This window comes from Glarea lozoyensis, assembly GCF_000409485.1.
Source record: "Glarea lozoyensis ATCC 20868 chromosome Unknown GLAREA15, whole genome shotgun sequence".
Classification (NCBI taxonomy): domain Eukaryota; kingdom Fungi; phylum Ascomycota; class Leotiomycetes; order Helotiales; family Helotiaceae; genus Glarea; species Glarea lozoyensis.
Window position 1 is genome coordinate 151,220 of NW_007360989.1, and position 19,184 is coordinate 170,403.

General features: G+C 46.0%; 4 protein-coding genes across 4 annotated transcripts; 2 read left to right on the top strand and 2 right to left on the bottom strand.

The window, feature by feature from the left end:
- Positions 1-139: 139 nt before the first annotated feature.
- Positions 140-3,636, bottom strand: GLAREA_05864 (P-loop containing nucleoside triphosphate hydrolase; the record flags this gene model as incomplete). The annotated part of the gene is made up of 4 exons (XM_008081278.1): positions 140-795; positions 842-1,553; positions 1,599-3,463; positions 3,555-3,636. 4 exons carry the CDS (start codon positions 3,634-3,636, stop codon positions 140-142), a joined length of 3,315 nt encoding a protein of 1,104 aa, XP_008079469.1.
- Positions 3,637-4,471: 835 nt separating this feature from the next.
- Positions 4,472-6,479, top strand: GLAREA_05865 (RNI-like protein; the record flags this gene model as incomplete). Its single annotated transcript, XM_008081279.1, has 4 exons — positions 4,472-4,542; positions 4,593-4,620; positions 4,671-4,862; positions 4,911-6,479. The coding sequence occupies 4 exons, from the start codon at positions 4,472-4,474 to the stop codon at positions 6,477-6,479; spliced, it is 1,860 nt and encodes a 619-aa protein (XP_008079470.1).
- A 1,874-nt stretch (positions 6,480-8,353) lies between these two features.
- Positions 8,354-11,366, bottom strand: GLAREA_05866 (uncharacterized protein; the record flags this gene model as incomplete). Its single annotated transcript, XM_008081280.1, has 9 exons — positions 8,354-8,880; positions 8,932-9,134; positions 9,182-9,301; positions 9,352-9,838; positions 9,956-10,331; positions 10,380-10,537; positions 10,587-10,766; positions 10,833-11,151; positions 11,205-11,366. The coding sequence occupies 9 exons, from the start codon at positions 11,364-11,366 to the stop codon at positions 8,354-8,356; spliced, it is 2,532 nt and encodes an 843-aa protein (XP_008079471.1).
- Positions 11,367-12,437: 1,071 nt separating this feature from the next.
- On the top strand, positions 12,438-15,717 carry GLAREA_05867 (LuxS/MPP-like metallohydrolase; the record flags this gene model as incomplete). Its single annotated transcript, XM_008081281.1, has 3 exons — positions 12,438-13,195; positions 13,242-15,453; positions 15,541-15,717. The coding sequence occupies 3 exons, from the start codon at positions 12,438-12,440 to the stop codon at positions 15,715-15,717; spliced, it is 3,147 nt and encodes a 1,048-aa protein (XP_008079472.1).
- Between the last annotated feature and the right edge of the window lie 3,467 nt (positions 15,718-19,184).

The following is a 19,184-nucleotide window of genomic DNA, read 5'->3' on the forward strand; positions in this document are numbered from 1 at the left end:
ATACCTCTCTTAGCAGCTTAACTGATACACAGCAAATACCTTCCTCTCCCATATCCCCAAATAAGACCCATTTTCTGTGACCCAATGCGCCCCCCAATTTCGGTGATGCACCAATATAGGCAAAGAATTCCACTCCCACCTAGGTACCGCGGAACAAAAACTGCATATCCTCCGGCGTCAAACTCTCCATCGCACTCTCATCCGAATTAATCGTCGAATTAATCATATTGGCCTTCTTCTCCTGGAGCAGCACCATTCGACTCTCGACAGAATCCTCAATACACAGTCGCGTGATGGAGCAAGGACGTGCTTGACCGATACGATGGCAGCGATCGGCGGACTGCCATTCGGCAGCTGGATTCCACCAGGGGTCGACGATGAAGACGTGGGATGCTTCTGTGAGATTGAGGGCGACACCGCCGGCTTTGAGGGAGACGAGGAAACATTCGACATTTACGTCTGTCATGAAGTGGTTGATTGAGGCTTGTCGCTGGGCGGGGGTCATGGAACCGTCGAGCATGACGGTGGTGATTCCTGCGCGACGGAGACGCCATTCGACTAGTTGAAGCATGGTTGTGAATTGACTGAAGATGATGGACTTGACGGATCTGTTCTTCGAACGCAGTTGCCACAAATCGTGCACGAGGAGTTCGATCTTGGAACTGCTTGTCCAATTCTCCATCTTGATTCTGTTAATGATTGATGATTTCTTAACTTGCTGTTCATCTTGCTCAATATCCGGTTGCTCTAGATCTATACTAAGCGGGATGTGACACTGTGGACAATCAGGTGCATCTAAGATAGTTAGCATTGCAGTAGTAGTGGGAAGATGTATGCTTACCAGACGATCGGAGATAATTCTTAGCACACTCGCGACAAAAGTCATGCTTGCAAGTAGACCTAATAGCTTCTTCTGCAGTCTCATCACAAATACAGCAAACAAGAATGTTCTGACCACCATCGCCATTCTTCTTCAGAATAAGATCCGGGTGATCAGCAACTTGTCGCATTTGCATAATCAGACCAAAAATGTTGGCGTAATTGTTGAGTAGTACACCCTGAGCGACATACGTCTCAAACTTTCGTGTACCACTATTCATGATACTACCAGCAAAATCATTTTCCTCCTCTCCAAAAAATTGCCTATCAACGTAGATTTCCTTGGCTGGAAGTTCCATGGCAGAAGAATGGTCACGCTTTACACGACGAAGCATGAATCGACCAGTCAGAATACGGAGTTTTCGGAAAGCCTCCTTCCCAGGGCCGTTGTTGCCGAACTTCTGGATAGGGTTGAGGAGCTCCTGGTTGAAGACAGAGACGTGTTGCATACCACTGTGATTGCAGCCCACACATCGATTATCCGAATTCATCTCCCAATTGAGTCTCGAACAAGGACATTGTTTGCAGAAATAGCATGCAAAGGGTCGAATGTCCAGGAAGCGAACTAAGGAAAAGAACTCTCCAATACGATTCTGAAGAGGTGTACCTGACAGACACCACTTGTGGTCGGCTTTCAAGGCGAAGCACGCTTTTGCAGAACCCGTGGTACGTGACTAAAATGGTCAGTATTGATATCAAAATAGCAGATCCAAACATACCTTGATATTGTGTGCCTCATCGAGAATGACCCGGTGAAAGCTTATTTGATGGATGAGACTCTTCTCCTTGTGGTTACCATTTTTACGCTTGAACCCCTTCTCCTGCTTTCGGTACATTGACTCCAGACTGTTGTAAGACATGAGAATGACGTTGTACTTCATCAGCTCTTTTTGTGAGATGCCCTTGGTTTTGGCATTGGTACCGTGGTATACAAACGTCTTCAAAGTGCCGTCGGTGTAAGATTCAATTTCCTGCTGCCATTGCATGAGAGCAACTGGCGGAATCAAAACTAGAGATGGCTTCGAGGCGGGGAAATCCGACATAATAAGAGAAACAGCTTGAATCGTTTTGCCCATACCCATTTCATCACCGAGAAGACCACCTCCCCAAGCGGTTTTCTCCATTGCCATCATCCATGCAACACCTTGAAGTTGAAAGGGCTTGAGCTCTCGGTTGATGTTCTTTGGCTGTTCAATTGAGACATCTCCAATTTTTGGGAGATCTTCAAGTTCTTTCCACATGGTATGAAGTTCAGGATGATGCAGCTCCAGCCGAGCACGCTCCATTCTGCCTCGACGATCATGTCGCGCTTCAGCCACATTGATTCGTTGACGAGCTGCAGCACGCGATCGATTTGGCCCACGTACGGCTGGAGCAGCAAGTGGTAGATCGTCAGAATCAGAGTCACTTAAATCCGCGATGAATGTAGGCATTTGAGCACTGAGATCACTGTCGTACTCGCTCTCAGTCACCGCAAGCGATCCTAGACTACTCAGTGCAGAGCTTGTAGACCCTTTTGTATCGTCTCGCTTCAACTTTGGTGTAGATTTCACCCCTGAGCTTGCACCGGTCTTCGCTCTTGATACAGTCGCTTCTAATATCGATCTCAGGGCTTCATCAGAAGTTTTCATTGGCCTCTTACGGACTTGAGGGCCTTTTGTTTTAATCTTTGTGGAGGAAGTTTGCTTTCCTTTTCGCGATGGTTGGGGAAGCAGGTCGTCGTCAGAGACATTGTCAGAGACGTAGGTTGCCACAGACCGGATATCATCTTCATCAAAATCGCTTTCTGACGCATCATCAAAACCATCATCTTCAGAATCATCCGTATCGACGACTAATTTCTTGGATTTGGAGCTTTGAGAAGTAAACTTGATGTCATTTGCACCCCGAGAAGAGAGCTCAACCTTTGGTTTCTTGGCAAAATGGGGTGATGTGGTGGTCATGCTTATGGGATCTTCGTCGTCGTCGCTGTATGTGTACTCGGATTTCGGCAATATCTTCTGGGTTCTGCGTGGAGTCCTTCGTGCTGAAGTCGTCCTTGAGGAAGACGGCATATCTAGATCCATACCATGCATTCCGGAAGATTTAGCATCTTCTTGTTCCTGGAGAGCCCTGGCCAGCTGAGCATCGGGGGTGTTGTCATCATCTTCTTCCTCATCCGAATCTGCGACTCTTTTGCGCTTGCCTAGAGATAATTTGCTATTCCGAAGAGCCGCTGCTTTGGCTACCATACTAAGCCCTGAGGTCGGAGCTGACATACTCGCTGATGGTCGACCTCTTCGTGTGGATGTAGGCTTGGGTTCTGGTTTTGGCGTCGCAACAGCACTTGTCCCTGGTGTTGAATATCCGCTTGCTTCCTCGTAATCGTGCGATGTGGAAACCGATGATAAGGAGTCCCGACTGGTTCCTGCATTGGCCTTTCTTGCGCTCATCCGCTGAGGAATCATGGCAACTGGAGGAAATTCAGAGGACATGGAAGAGTTGTCGTCACCGTCGACAGCAGAAAGCGCAGACCCTTTGGGGGTGGAATCAAGAACGGATAATCCGTCAATCGCATTGCGGAGTGATCTTCTTGTACTGGTAGCTGTTGTCGATTTGTCAGAAAGGTTCTGAAATGAGGTGTTTTCGGGTGAGACAGTGAAATGGTGTTATTGAATTATTCCGATCTTACTTACAGGTAGCTCGCGAAGAAGTTGTGCTTTTGTCCAAGTTAGCTACCTTTCTGGGACGTCCCCTCGCTTTAGATGCGGGCGCCATGGCGATGAATCGGAGTGAGAAAGATTGATAGCCGTGAATGGTATGGTTGTTTGAAGTAATCTATAAAGATCAAGATGTAGATTGCACTGTGATCAAGCTGCGAAATGGGTTCTGGTGACGAGAGGCGGGTTGGCGAGTGTAGCAGAGCGGCTGGATGATGAGATAGTGATCGAGAGATGCTGCCCGCAATGAAGATGTATATTCTCTTGAAACAGGTGGTGAATGGATCGAATTGATGAACAGTGGAGTGTGCAGAGTATAGATCAAGAAAGAACTCTTCGACCCGGAATTCTCGAACGAGGAAGCGGCCTAGTTCAATTCCCCTTCGAAGCAACTTCTCGATCTCGGTGGCGATAAGGCAACCCCTGATCAGCCGTGGGACGCGCTTTTTCTTCGGCTCGCTCGCGCGCTCACATGACTTGGTGCCGCCTAATTCAGGGGAAGGACGTCCATTGGCCGCCGCAAGCCGATTAGGAGATAAGCAGGGTCTCAAAGTTCCTCCGTCGCGTCAAACACCAGAAGCGGGAATGAAGGGACTGGATCAGACACCACTTAGAGATTGCGATTCCGAATCTGTGAATGCCCTCACTCGCAAGCCCTCAATCTGACAAATCCTTCTATCATCATATATATCCGATTTGGTATTCGCCAAAGACTACAGCAGCGCATGCAAAGACGTCCATTTGAATTGTTCGAGAAAAGCCAATCTCGCCACTCCCGCTTGTTTGCTACAACAAACATTCTCCCTCAACAAATAAGCAAATAAGGAAACCTCGGGAACATGTAAGCTTCGCAAAACTCTCTAGATCGATGAATACTTACTGCCATCAGGTCTATGAATCCTCCCAATCCACCAAATGCTCCAAATGGAGGGGCACAGCGACCAGTGCGCCAGATCAGAGGCCCGTAGGTACAATGGCCACGTTATGTAACTTTTACTGACAACTTGACTGCAGTCAATCTGCCTTGACCGACTTTCTAGCTGTAAGATGCATGCTTTTCCAGTCTTTGAAGCTGTACTGACATAGAAACAGTCCCACAACATCAACGCAAACCAGATTCGACAAGATGCAGATGCACGGAGAGCAGCGGCTTTGGCCTCGAGGCAAGCAGGCGATGACGACGAGAACACTGCTCCCACTCCACCATCCGAAGATGAGCCTGTCACCATTGCGAGAAAACGGGAATCAAAAGCGCAGACTGCGAAGAGAAAGAAGGAAGAAGAGGTGTGTTGCGAACACAACCCATAAATTGCGAAACTAACAAGTTTTCAGAAAGCAATTGCCAAGATCAAGGCATCAAAACAGTTCCAACGCAAAAGAGCAGCATACGGTTCAGACAGCGATGTAACAGACGAAGATGAGGCCGCAAGAAGACAATTCGAGGAAAGTCATGCACCATTACCAGCACAAACGGAAAACTGCGAAATCTGTGAAAAACGTTTTACTGTCACCGGGTACAGTAAGAAAGGTGAAGATGGCGGATTACTTTGCCCGAAATGCTCAAAGGAATTAGACAAGGAACAAGGTGCAGAGAGGAAGCGACGGAAAACAGCACAAGGACGTCAACGAAGACAAGTACAGAGTAATCTGCTCGACGGCATCTATCCAGGAGCAAAAGACCTCATGACGATATGCATAGAGACTCTTGCTAAAAATGTTGATATCGCCGAGGATCTGGGAGACTTGCCAGATTCGATGGTCAACAGATTGTCTAGTATACTGTCAAAGAGGAGATTGATGAATTCTACCACCCTGAATCTATTCTTGAAGATGGGAAAAGATACAATCAACATCCACGAAGGTGCCAAACTTACGGCAGACGATTATATCAGAGTATTCCAATGGACGCCTACCGTCAAAAATCTTCTTGTAAAGGATGGAATTCAATTCAAAAACAAAGTCATGGATCATTTGATAGATTGTCCAGTCAAGTTGGAATCATTCAGCATTCATGGATCGAATCTTATCGACGACGACAGATGGAATCGCTTTCTCCAAGAGAAAGGATCATATCTGAAAGCTCTCAAAGTATACTACACAGATGGCCACTTTGGAGATGAACAACTCGAACTCCTCCCAAAGACCTGTCCAGATCTTAAAATCCTCAAAGTCTCACACAACCAAAAGGTGACCGACGCAGGAATCGCCCATCTGGCCAACCTCAACAAACTCGAAAAACTGACCCTCCAAATCTACAAACCCACAACATCTAAACCATACGTGAAAGTAATCGACGCCATCGGCTCTAGCCTCCGCACCCTCTGCCTCGACGCCGTCCATACAATCAATGACAAAGTCCTCGAATCCATCCACAACAACTGCCACAACCTCACCAAACTCCGTATCACCGACAATGAAGTCCTCACTGACGCCGCCTTCGCCACTCTCTTCACCAACTGGTCCAATCCCCCACTAACCAACATCAACCTCTCCAAATGCCGACACATCGACGCCGCTGACCCACGCGACAACCCCTCTAGCATCGGTCTGGGCTCCGCCGGTTTCGTCGCCCTGATGGTCCACTCCTCCAAAACCCTCCGCTACCTAGACATCCACTCCTGTCGCCACATCTCGCTCGAAACATTTGAATCCGTCTTCAACCCCACCGAAAAAACATATCCCGAGCTAAAGAAAATGAATCTTAGTTTCTGCAGTAATGTAAATGATTTCGTCGTCCAGAGTATCTTTAAATGTTGCCCAAATCTGGAAACGCTCGTTACGTTTGGCAATTTCGGGGTTAGGGATGTGAGGGTGCCGAAGGGGAAGATTTTGATTGGCGTGCCGACGGCGATGGGGATGCAGATTGAGGGGACGGAGGATGGGGAGGGGAGGGTGATTTAGGGGTGTGCGAGGGCTAATTATTTGAGGATATTTAGGTATGTAACTATGGTTAAAGGTGGAGTGGGAGTAGGATCTATGGACAGCTTCTTCAGAGGGTTAGGAGGATATTCGAACTTATCTGGTTTTGAGGGCTTGCACAGGGAAATTGGCGTTTGGTCGTATGCCTTGATTTTATGAAGTGGATTAGGACGAGATGTAAGACCATAATAGAAATAGCGTGGAATTTGGCTATGAATTTGCTTATCCATCTAGCTCAAAAGTCCCTCAATTCAACTCTCAATCCCACTCCCTTAACACCTCTAACTAACCCACCAGACCTCCATCCCCAAACACTCAAAAAACCACACGCCTGATGGTAAAAGAACCAAATCCCATCTCATCTCAAAAAATCCAACAACCTCGCCAGTCTTCCTACAACAATGTTATTCCAGGACACCTAGTAGTTCCCCCTAAACACAAAACATGTCCTACCACGGTACCACCTCCCTATCCCTCCCAACCAGATTAAACAATCTAAAACCTACATCCACACCACAACGATTTGTTGAAATCCCATCTTAATGGCTTAAGTTGAAGTTTAAGGCCGCCGCTTAACTTAACTTAATGTAACTCAATTTAATGTAACTCAACTTAATGTAACTCAACTTAATGTAACTCAACTTAATGTAACTCAACTTAATGTAACTCAACTTAATGTAACTCAACTTAATGTAACTCAACTCAACTCCCAACTCCCAACCCAACTCTCAACCCCCAAATCCAAATTCTCAACTCGTACGGCAAACCCCACTCGCGAACTTACTTCATCCGTATCCACGGGTCAGGAAGCCTAGCTAGCGGTGTCATACGTACCTATTACTAGATAACCTCCAACAAGTACCACAAACAAACTTCCCGTTCAAACTACAAAACCTACCTAACCCCCGTAGTGTCGACTCAGATGCAGCCTACTTCCTCGTGCGACGAACTTGTCAACCACCCTCCCCTCGTCCCAATCATCAATCCACACTAACCCTTTCTCAGCGGACGTGCGGTCGCTCTATCATATTCGTAACCCTTCCTTTCGTACAAAACCCCCGGGATAATTTCATAACAGAATAATTTTGTATAAAAAACCCACTCTACTACGCCGCACTTCCACGATCCTAAATCAAGCTTTTCGTGCCCTAAGACACCCTCCCTACCCCACAACCACTATACCCTGCAAGGACCTACTCCACCAGCGACTTACCCCCCCCACCATCCCCAATCCTCCTTCCTTCCTTACAACCCTCTCCCCATCAATCCATCCCACCATCTAGCCATTCCGTAGAATCCCATAAATACATACATACTAATGAAAATTTCATCCACTCTCTACATCACCACCCCGACGCAGCCCGACTTACAGTTATTTTCGCGTAATGAGAAACCCCCATCGTTTCGACTACCTTCCCCTTATCTATCAACATTATATGATAAGACCACATATCCGTGGCGTTTTCCTACACTTTGAACAGGTTTTCTAATACATCAGTTTCTAGCACGACCTTACCTACACCGACCGCATGACAGATTCCCACGCGGAGCCGTGGTTCGTTCGGTCATGGATCATATTACTATTGCTACCAACCTACTGAGACTAAGAACAGGCAGGGGAAGGTAAAAAGCATGTGGGATCGGTGAGATCAGTAGTTTGCAAGGGTTGTAGTTACAATACTTTGTTTTCAGCAGCTTAGTTTAGTTTGGTATCTCTGGATCGACACAATAATCAACGGTATGTACACCGCCCCTTCTTCGTCTATCACATCATCCCCTCTCATCTCCTATCCCCTGGTCTCATCTTTCATCCTCATCTCATTCACCCCTAACTAACCCCACCTCATCATCACCACCTACTCCCTCCCCTTCCCCCTCCCACCCCTCTCAATCTCCCTCACGACCCCGCGGACATTACTATTATTCTCAAAACTCAACCTTATCAACTCCACAACCTCCTCAGGCGAGAAGTACAACGAGAGATCACTTTCATTCCATAGAAACCTGATATCATTAAGATTACTCTGGAGCACCTGATTCAGGAAATTAAGTCTGAACCAGAGCGGGACGAAATGTGGAGCTAGGGAGATGGGTTCAGGCTGAGAGACATTCTGCGGTTTGAGGAAGAGGTCCGAGAGACCTTCGACTTGGGTGAGGATCGTGGCGATGCGCTCGGCGTCGTCGACGCCGATGGTGGTGAGTTCGAAGATGTCGGTGATGAGTTTGGAGGCGACGCTATTGACGAGGGAGCCGATGGCTGAAGCCAGGGTAGACCAGGTGAGGAGTTTGGTCCAGTCTTTGCATTTGTCTCGGATGTATGAGATTACATTTTTGGTATCCGCTTCGATTGTGATTGGGTCTTGTTGGAAGAAGTTTTGAGTGTCTGGGAAAGGTCAACAAGCTATATATGAAGTAAGTGATAAACAAATCATACCACCAAGGAAGTTTTTCAGCGTTGTTCTCTGGCTGACAAGCTCATTCGTATAAGCACGTTTGCCAAAACTTTCCAGAGTCTTGGTCTCTTGATCTAATCTGACTTTCCCATAACTTCTATCGGAAAGATCTTTTCGCTGTTTCCACTCTTCTTGGTAGTTGTTCAGTTGTTCCGATAGCCACATTGCATCATTGTAGAGGAAACTATCGGTTTAGGTTAGCTTGATCACATCAATGACTGACACACTTACAGATTACCATTCGGGTCCTGGCTATAGTAAGCTGGGGAAATAGCGCGATACATGGCTAGTACGGATGTAGGTAGGTTGAAAAGACCAGGCGCAGCTGGAGTGATTGGAAGTTTCGAGTTCCTTAGGTGGTTAGAATTGGGAATTATCGGTGAACATGATCGGAAACTTACTTTTCTTGCGTCAATGAAGCAGCGTCTTCGTATATGGTGACAACAGTACTCAAAACATGTTGCGGCATCGAAGAGGTATAGTATTTTTCGGCGATGGTCATCTCTCGAAGATCGCTCACGACTTCACTGGGCTCCGGCGTGATATCAGGTGATGGTTCTGGATTTGGTGTCGCTGGTCTTTCTCCATCCCCATCATTATCTTCATCACCCCAACCCCATGCATCCGCTCCATCGTTTGCATCATCCTCAATGACATCTTCAGGTATTGGTAAAGAACTTTGTACTGTCGTCCTTTCTTCCTCAAGAGAACTACGATGCCTTCTCATTGTGGGAGCAGGGTCCGGCTTATCATTATCGTCCCCGCTATCCCAAGCAGCATCCCAGCCATCTTCCGCTGTGTCTTTCTCGGTGGCTGCGAGATGAGATGTCTCTTCCTGCGCCACCATGCGCTTTTCAACTTTCACGGCGACTTTAGGGGTACCGACGCCTGAACATATTATTAGCCAGAAGAAAATAACAACAGAGCATACATTAGAAACATGTCATGACGTAGTCTAGTACACAAATGAAGGCATTGAAACAGTGAAAGCAGGAGAGAGCTTACCTAATGAGAGTTGATGTCGAATCCAATCCAGAGAAGTCTCCCGCCGTTTAGCTAACCATATTTTTGGTACTCCGCTGACCCAGTCATGAAAGCTGGCTGTATCGGGCCAGTGCATTTTGTCAAGCTCACTGGCAAATTCTGCTACTTGAACCAAAGCAACTTGGTACCCTCGAAGATCTTCGAGAGAGGTAGGTACGGCATTGTCCAACCAATTCTCCTTGACACGAGTAGATAAGATTGGCATCATGGCATCTGAAACGTGGCTAATGAAGTCTCGTGGCAACTTTTCGAACAGGAATCGAATGATTCCAGTCAAATCAGCAAAGAGCGACTTAATTGTATGGTCTGCTGATCCTTCTGTTGACTTGATTGTATTCTGGATATTTTGTTAGCATTGCCCTGCGTTCAGGATGAAGAAGCGTACCCCATCTATAGCCACACCTGGCTGTACGCCAGATTGGAGAATGGTTCGTGGTTTGATGATTATCTGGTCCAGCTCCTTCCAAAAGTTGATAGCTACTGCATCTACCTCTTTGAAAGAGTCTAGCGCAAGAATCGCTTGTTCCAGGTCTATTCTCCCAGCTAATTATATCTTAGCCCCGTAGGTTTCAAGTCATCACAACAAACTCACCTGGCAATTTTTTATGAATGGTGAGAGCGTTGGCATCAAAGTCAAAATCGATCAAGGCAGCCCAAGCCTCATGAAGCTGTTCGTGTATATACTTCCGCAGCTCAGAACATCTATCATCTATAATCCTCATCGCGCGTGTGGTTTCGTCGGGAGCAGCAGTCGAGATACGTCGGCGTACATCTAGGTGAATTAGAATATGGTATCTCAGGGCAAGCATTGAATAGCGATTGTGGGCCGTAATCGTACCTTCCAACATCTGAAGAGCCTCAAGAAGGTTACTCTCCCCCGCCAGCTGCTCAACCTGGTCCAGTGTTGCGTCCATCCATTGTAGAACCTTCAACGAATGTGCCAAATGCTCACTGAACGCCAATTCTGCCTCCAGAAACGCAACATGATGCTCCTTATCCGACACATTCGCCAGTCGTTCCTTGTCTGCCTCTGCTTGCTTCACAATCCCACTGGCGAGTCGCCTCGAGGATTCGATATCATCCTGGATTGTCTGAGCGTGTGCGATCCATGTATCTACATCAGGAGCGCTCTCTCGACTGATCTTGCGTATCTCTGTCTACGGAGGTATCAGCACAAACATGTCCTGCTTGTTCTTGAGACAGCAGTTACCTCCAAATCTGTTTGCGCCTCTGCAAGTGCTTTCAATGCCACAGGAAAGGCAGAACTTTCTACATAAGCTGCAGACGTCGCCTCTTCTTCCGGAAATCTACCATCGACCGAGAATTGAATCAAGGTGTCCCCAAGGCGAGCTTCATCTGCGGTAGATGTCATGATGGAGGTTGACCTTGTATATCTGTCTCTTTGGTGGGGTGCGCACTACGGACTATGTTCGTAAGAAACTAAGTTCATGACAAGCAATCATAAAAAGAACAATTCGCGTATAAACAATCAGAGGAAGAGATGCACAGGGAGTCGTGGTCTCTCCTCCTACAAACATAATTCTTGGTTCTTGGTCAGGTCGCGCTTTCCCTCCGGCAGCGGGCCGGTCCTCAACTGACAGCCAGTCGCGGTCCGAGTCTGAGGCCAGCATCACCAACCAATCAGAAAGCTTCCACCCCACCAAGGCGGGGCGCGATTTTTGGATAGGGCTGGCTGTTCGATGCTCGTCAACACTCCAACATCCTTCTTTTCACTGTTTGACCTTTCTTCATTGCCCTCAAACAACTGACAACTCTTTTCAAATTCTCACTCTACACCTCCCACACTCTCACTACCAGCTGTCTGCCAATTCAAGAGACTTCTATCGATTTTTGGCCTGCCATAAAGCTGACAAGGAGCTGCTTATTCTTCGGTCCGGAGTCACGGTGCATTCTACGAGGCTGAGGGTTGCGTTGCTTTCGAATTTTAGGTAAGTTTATTGGTATGGGTCCATGATCAGCCAAGCCCAAGTACGTGTTTTCTGCTGCGTTTGAATATATTTTGTGCAACAATATTTCCATCTGTTTGCACCTCATTCGTATCTGATATCCAGTTGGGAGTTGCACTACTTTGATTAGTCCTCACCAAATGGCAATCATATCAAGTCGTGTTCTGCTACCTAGTATCCTTGCGGCAGTCGTTGCAATAATTGTTTACCAGTCTGGGGAATATAAATGGTATGACATGTTCTCTTGCGTAATATCCAAGAGCAATCAAGAATTCTTCGCCACATCGCAACTTTGTTGTTAGATTTGTCTCTCTTTGTTGCCTTTAACCTTCTCAAAACCTTCTGTGTATACATTACATTCATTACATTTCAGAAACCCGAGTTTCATGTAACATCTTGAAGCCCAAAGCTAATTAATCTCCAGGAGTATTTTTCGAGATCCCTTCCGGACTAACCTTTGGGGTAAACTTTTCAACATGCCAAGTCAGACAAGAAAAAGCCATTTTCGAACAATACAAAAGTTCAAGACGGACTACGCCCCCGTCTCTATCTCTCAATATGTTTCTGAGAGAACAGGCATGCATGTGGTGGTAGCAGACCAGAAAGGACCCAAAGTCCAAGGCTATTTTGCATTGGCTACCGAGATCTTCGATGACTCCGGATCTCCGCACACTCTAGAGCATCTTGTTTTTATGGGTTCCAAAAGCTATCAATACAAAGGATTGCTTGACAAGTTAGCATCACGTGCCTATTCCAACACAAACGCATGGACGGCAACAGATCATACAGCTTACACATTAGATACCGCAGGATGGGAAGGTTTCGCACAGATATTACCCGTATATTTAGAGCATGTCATTCTACCAACTTTGACTGATGCCGGGTGTTATACCGAGGTTCATCATATTGATGGAGAAGGTAACGATGCAGGTGTGGTTTATTCAGAGATGCAAGGCGTTCAAAATACAGGTGGAGAAATCATGGATATTAGAGCTAGACGACTGCTGTATCCGGAAAATGTTGGTTTCCGTTATGAGACTGGTGGATTGATGCCCAATCTGAGGGTGTTGACTGCGGATCGAATCCGAGAGTTTCACAAAGAAATGTATCAGCCGAAGAATTTGTGTCTGGTCCTCGTGGGTGAGGTGGACGAGGAAAACCTACTTCAAATCTTAGATGATTTCGAGGACACTATCATTAACGACATCCCACCACCAAGTGCACCATTCAAGCGGTAAGCTCGATTTCCTTCATCGACCGGAATCTGCTAATGTTTATAGACCCTGGGTCGAGTCTGCACAACCTCCTGCTATCGCAAAGACTATTGTTGAAACTATAGAGTTTCCTGAAGAGGATGAATCTATGGGAGACATTCTCATTGCAATGTTTGGTCCTGACTGTAATTCCGCTATTGAAACAGCTGCTCTTACTGTGCTGCTCACCTATCTAGCCGGCTCGTCCGTCTCTGTCCTGGAGAACATCATGGTCGAGAAAGAAGAGCTTGCAAGCGCTATCTATCAGAATTGGGACGCCAGGCCGAATTCAGTAATCTGGATCCAGCCATCCGGTGTTGCAACTGACAAGCTGGCACATGTTGAGCAGCGTCTTTTTGAGATCCTACGCGAAGTCAACTCCAAGCCTTTAGATATGAAATATATGTCGGACTGCATTGGTAGAGAAAAGCGACGAATCAAATCTCAGGCTGAAAGTTCCAGCAGTTTCTACGCCGATGGCATTATCAATGACTTTCTGTTCGGCAAGAGGGATGGCTCTACACTCAAGGACATGGGAACTCTAAGCGAATTCGATTCGTTGGAGAAATGGTCAGATGAGAAATGGAGGGAATTTATGAGAAAATGGATCACGGATGCTCCTCACATCTCTCTACTTGGCACACCATCCAAAAGCATGTCCGAAAAGATCAAGGCCGATGAAGAGGCGCGTCTTGCTGCACGACGAAAAGAGCTTGGGCCTGAAGGCCTCGCGAAGTTGGCCGAGAAGCTCAAGGATGCTATAGCGAAGAATGAAGTAGAGATTCCTAACTCGCTCTTGCAGAAATGGCCTGTTCCTGGGGTAGAATCTATTCATTTCATTGAGTCCATCACCGCAAGATCTGGACAGGCAAAGAAATTGGGAGCCCCATCCAACAGAATTCAGCAGGTAGTCGACAAGCAGGCCTCAGATGTCCCATTGTTTCTTCAGTTCGAGCACGTACCTAGCAACTTTGTTAACATCATCGTACTCCTAGGAACTTCACAGGTTGCCACAGAGCATCGGCCACTTCTACCGCTGTTTCTTGACAATTTCTTCAATACCCCAATCATGAAAGATGGAAAGAAGATCGACTTCGAGACCGTAGTTACGCAGTTGGAGCAAGACACCGTCAGCTATTCCATGAATGGTGGTGGTCGCATTGGAGATGCAGAAGGTCTCGCAATCCAATTCCAAGTTGAACCCGAGAAATATGCCGCCGCTATCGAGTGGATCCGTACAATGATGTTCGATAGTCTGTTTGACGAGACGAGACTCAAAGCTGGTATCGCGAAGATTCTTGCTGATATCCCAGAAGAGAAGCGGAGCGGAAATAGCATGATGTATGCGGTTGATTCGATGATTCATGGTGACAAGGACTCGAACATCGTGGCTCGCGGAACTCTCGTTAAAGCCGTATACATGAAAAGACTCAAGAATCTTCTGGCAAACGAACCTGCCACGGTTATTGGCTGGCTTGAAGCACTCCGAAAATCTCTCTTCACGTTTGAGAGCATGCGTACTCTGGTCATTGCCGACATCGAAAAACTCCCAAACCCAGTTCAAGCATGGAAGCCCCTCATCGCTGGTCTTGACACAACCAAAGAACTCCTCCCCCTAGTAAAAGGCAAAGACCGTCTCAGCCCCGACGGAAAGAACCCAGGTAATTACGGTGCAGTAATCGTCCCAATGCCAACAATCGACTCTTCATTCCTCATCTCCTCCGCAAAAGGACCCGACGATTACAACGACCCCCGTCTGCCCGCCCTTATGGTCGCCATCTCCTTCCTCGACTCCGTCGAAGGTCCCGTCTGGACCGCCGTCCGTGGCACCGGTCTCGCCTACGGCGCCAACTTCCGCAAAGACACCGACGCCGGCCACGTATCTTTCAGCATCTACCGCTCTCCGGACGTGCATCGTGCGTTCATCGCCGGCAAGAAGATCCTCGAATCCTACATTGACGGAACCGCGAAATTCGAAGACCATGCTCTTGAGGGCGCGGTCAGTCAGATTGTTTGTAATCTGGCGGATGAACAGGCTACGATGTCACGGGCGGGACAGTTTCATTTCGTTAATGGCGTTGTGAAGGGCGTGGATGATGAGTATGATACGAGGATGTTGAAGAGGGTCAGGGAGGTGAAGGTTGAGGAGATTAAAGGGGCGATGAGGGAGATTCTGCTGCCGCTTTTCAAAGCGGGGTCGGCGAATTTGGTTGCTACTGTTGCGCCTATTATGAAGGAGGTGAATTTACTTTTCCTTTTGTATTCCCTTCTTTTTTTATGTGTGTGTGAAAGTGTTTTTAAGTCTTTGGCTAACGACGTGTTTTAGAACATGGTCAAGGGATTCACGGAACTTGGGTTCAAGACTCAGGTCAAGCCTCTTTCGGCGTTTAAGGAGAGTTATGGTCTTGAGGGAGAGGAGGGGGAAGATGAGGGGGATGATGATGAGGAGGGGAGTGATGATGGGGGAAGTGGTAGTGATGAGGAGATGAGTGAGGAGGATTAGACGTTGAGGTTGTGAGGGATGTTGAGTGACGGTTATAAGTGATGTGGCATGATGGAAATTAGGGAATGACAACCTTGGGATGAGTGTGCGCGAATATCAGATGAAACCAAGAGCCTTCTGGAAGCACTGGTGCTGATGAGTGAGTGTTAACAAGCTCTAAACTCCCTGTGACTTGTGTCTCCTGCGGTATTCAATAAATCAAATCGCTCACACCCGGTTTTCAGTTCGCGATTGTTCTGGTATCGTCCATCTTCCAACGTTCCTCTCTAATCGCCCACAAAATCTGTGTTAGAAAGGAAATCTACCCTATGACTACTAATCTCCGCCAAAGAATGGTATATGTGGGAAATCACATCCATCAAACTTCAAAGATTCAGCGAACCGTAGCTCCACTCGTTTTATTCCTTCCTTTTTCCTCGTCCGAATCCTTCTTTGATCATCTAGTGAGAGGGGAAGTGGAGGTTAAATACTACTCGCACATAATTAAATGAGAGATATGGTCAATACCATTCACATGATACGGGGGGACCGAGAGTTTGTGTTGAGGCACGTTTCTTGGGATGTGTGAGTTGCTTAGGCTCGTAGGGCGATGGGAAGGGATGGGGGATGGTAATGGGGGCAATGGCTGTGGGACGTTGATGTTTATTTGGTTAGTGATGAAATGGGGGAGGGGATTCGTTGGTGAGGTTGGGTTTCGGTGAGAACTATCTTTGGGGGTTTTTTTTGGAATGGGGGGTGGGAATTATATGGTGCGCCTGGCGATGAGATATAGAAGTCTGGAAAAAGGGAGGGAGATTATAATAGGTTTGCTGAAATAGAGTAAACCCACAAACCCCTCTCTCAATACGCAGGTTTTCTGCTACAGCTTTCTTAATGAAGGAGAAAGAGGGGAGTGGGAGGGAGGGTATTTAAGAATGGGATTCCAGGGAGATAAGAGGGGTAGATGGTACGGGATAAGGTTTATTATGTAGAACTCAGAATACTGGGAGTGGATGAACTTCCGATAAAGGGGTTTTGCGCTTCGATGTTTTAGTGTACTGGAAAGGTCGTGTAGGTATATTGTGTATTCCTCACTTCGCTTCTATACATACTATCTACTCTAGAGTTTCGATAGGTTCTGCTTATTATCATCACTACTACTCACCATCACGACTAAACTTGACGTAGGAAAAATATGTTTGAATTGAAAGTTGAGGGTTTATGGGGATTAATTTATATAGATTATATCGACATTGGTAATTTGAACTCCCCGCCAGCTCTGTTTACTACTTCCTCTATCCTTCGTCCCGACTTGGACTTCTAGTTATTCCAGAGAGCGAGGGAGAGGGAGGTTAAATACCCGAGTAATTTCATTTGGGTATCTGCAACCACTCGCAAATGGAAGGTTTTTGACCCGGGTGCTGGGCTTTGTGGAGGATGTTGTTTGCAGTAACCTTCTTTTTTTCTTGTGACTTCTTATCGATCATTCTATAATGTTGTCTATAGTCTCTAGTAATTTACTGACTACACCGTGAAGTAGATGTAATGTGTAAAGAGACCAAAAAAAGCGAAAGGTTAAATAATGAGCCAGAATCAGAAAACAGAAGAGGGAAGTGAAGATGATGATGGGGAGGGGGACGAGTCTTTAGATAGGCTGTTTGGTAAAGCTGATGAGCTAAAAGTTGGGGTTGGAGGTCGGGAATTTACCGGTGGATTCGTGGAAGAGGAAGAGGCATAGTTGAGAAAGGTTAGACAGGGGGTGGATAGGGATGATAGTCCGGTTAAGGGGGTTTGTTTTAGGGATAGAAGTAAAATGGTAGGAAGGATTTCAGTGGTAAGTATAGTTTCGGTGATAAATGTCTTACTTGAAAGATTAAAAACGAATAAAAAAGACTTAAAAAGGCATTGTTCTCTAAAAATGAGATTTAGACGGTGGAAAAGTGGGTAGTAACAGGTTAAACTTACGGCCTATTTCTCCGATCCAGGAATACTTGGAAAGCTTTCGGATCTGTGCTTTGGAGACAGAAGGATAGAGTAGTGGGGGTTTAAGTATAGTTTCTTAGTAAAGGAGATTAATTGATAGATTTAAAACACGTTCGTTTTATAAAGTACTAATTAAAAGGTATGATTTTTACTTTTGGGATCTTGGCTTGTTCGAGTTATACTTTTTTGTTAGGGGTTTGGATGTTTGCTTTTAAATTTAACTTTCCTGTTTGCTCAGTGAAGAAGAGGAAGAAGGTAGTTAAAGCCAGTTCTTCCTCCGCGATGCATTATCAATTGTCAACGTCGCATGGTATTACCAGAATTCTGTTTGGGATAAGGTTCTTGGAAGTTGTAACTTACATCATTGGTTTTTTTTTCTCTACGGGAATCGGGATGCTAGTGTGAAAATACATTTACCCTAGCGAAATGGGGGGTTGTTAGAAAAGATTGCTTTTTAGTGAATGGGAGGGTGGAAATCGGTGGTGGGGTTGGTTTCGGTGACAACTTTCGTCACATTCTTGTCACAATTTAAAAAATAGATTATAACTCACATCCCTTTTCCCATGAGATCCACAAGACCCAAGAAATCCAACAACCTTCGCTCAACTCCCCTAGTATATCCCAAGCACACTTTAACCCCACCCGGATAAAAAGAAGTCGTCGAAATGGGAGCTAGTTGTCGGAATAGTAAGACGGGGTAGAAAGGGTATTTATGTAAGATGTTATGGGAAATCTGGGAAGGGAACGGGGAGGAATTAAATGGGTAATGCGGGCTTTTGGGAAGAAATAGGGAGGGTTAGTTGAGTTTAAATTAGAGAAAATGATAGAAGATACATTTCAAATTTTTATAGAAAATATGTAGAACACAGAAGTATACTAGAACCATTAAGCATTTAAAACTCTTTTTGGAAAATCAACAGTATACAATTTAAGAGTAAAGAAGGAGAATTTTAAATAGTCTAGTCGCGTTACATTAATGTCGTCACTCATATAACGTTACAATAAACCCGCATATTGGGCTTCGTGTAAGGATGTTTTTATATGTTTCTGTTATGTACAACTTTTTTGTACTATAGCAATAGTGAGGGATAGTATAGTAGTGGCTGTACGAAGTTATTGTGGTGAATGAAGTAAGGGTGTAGGTGGAAGAGTATAAGGGAAATCGGTAGTGTATTTTATTTTCGGCGACGAAAACTCCTGTTTTGTGAGAGTTCTTAAAGTTTACGAAATGGTCCGGGTTTGTGTCTATCTAAAAAATGTTTGAAGAGAGGTGCGAGAAGAAATGTGAGAGATTAGGGGTAGAGAATCAAACGTCTAGCTTCAATGTAGCCATTGAACTTCTAGAATTTCCACGTTGAGAGAGGGACAGAAATAGGTGAGGTGATGCTTCTGTAGCCTGATTTATGGGGACAGTGGAGGAGTAGATAAGGTGAAACGGGTTTTATTAAGCAGGATCGTAGGAGTAGATGATTAGATTCGATCGCCTTCTATCTTAAATCATTTAA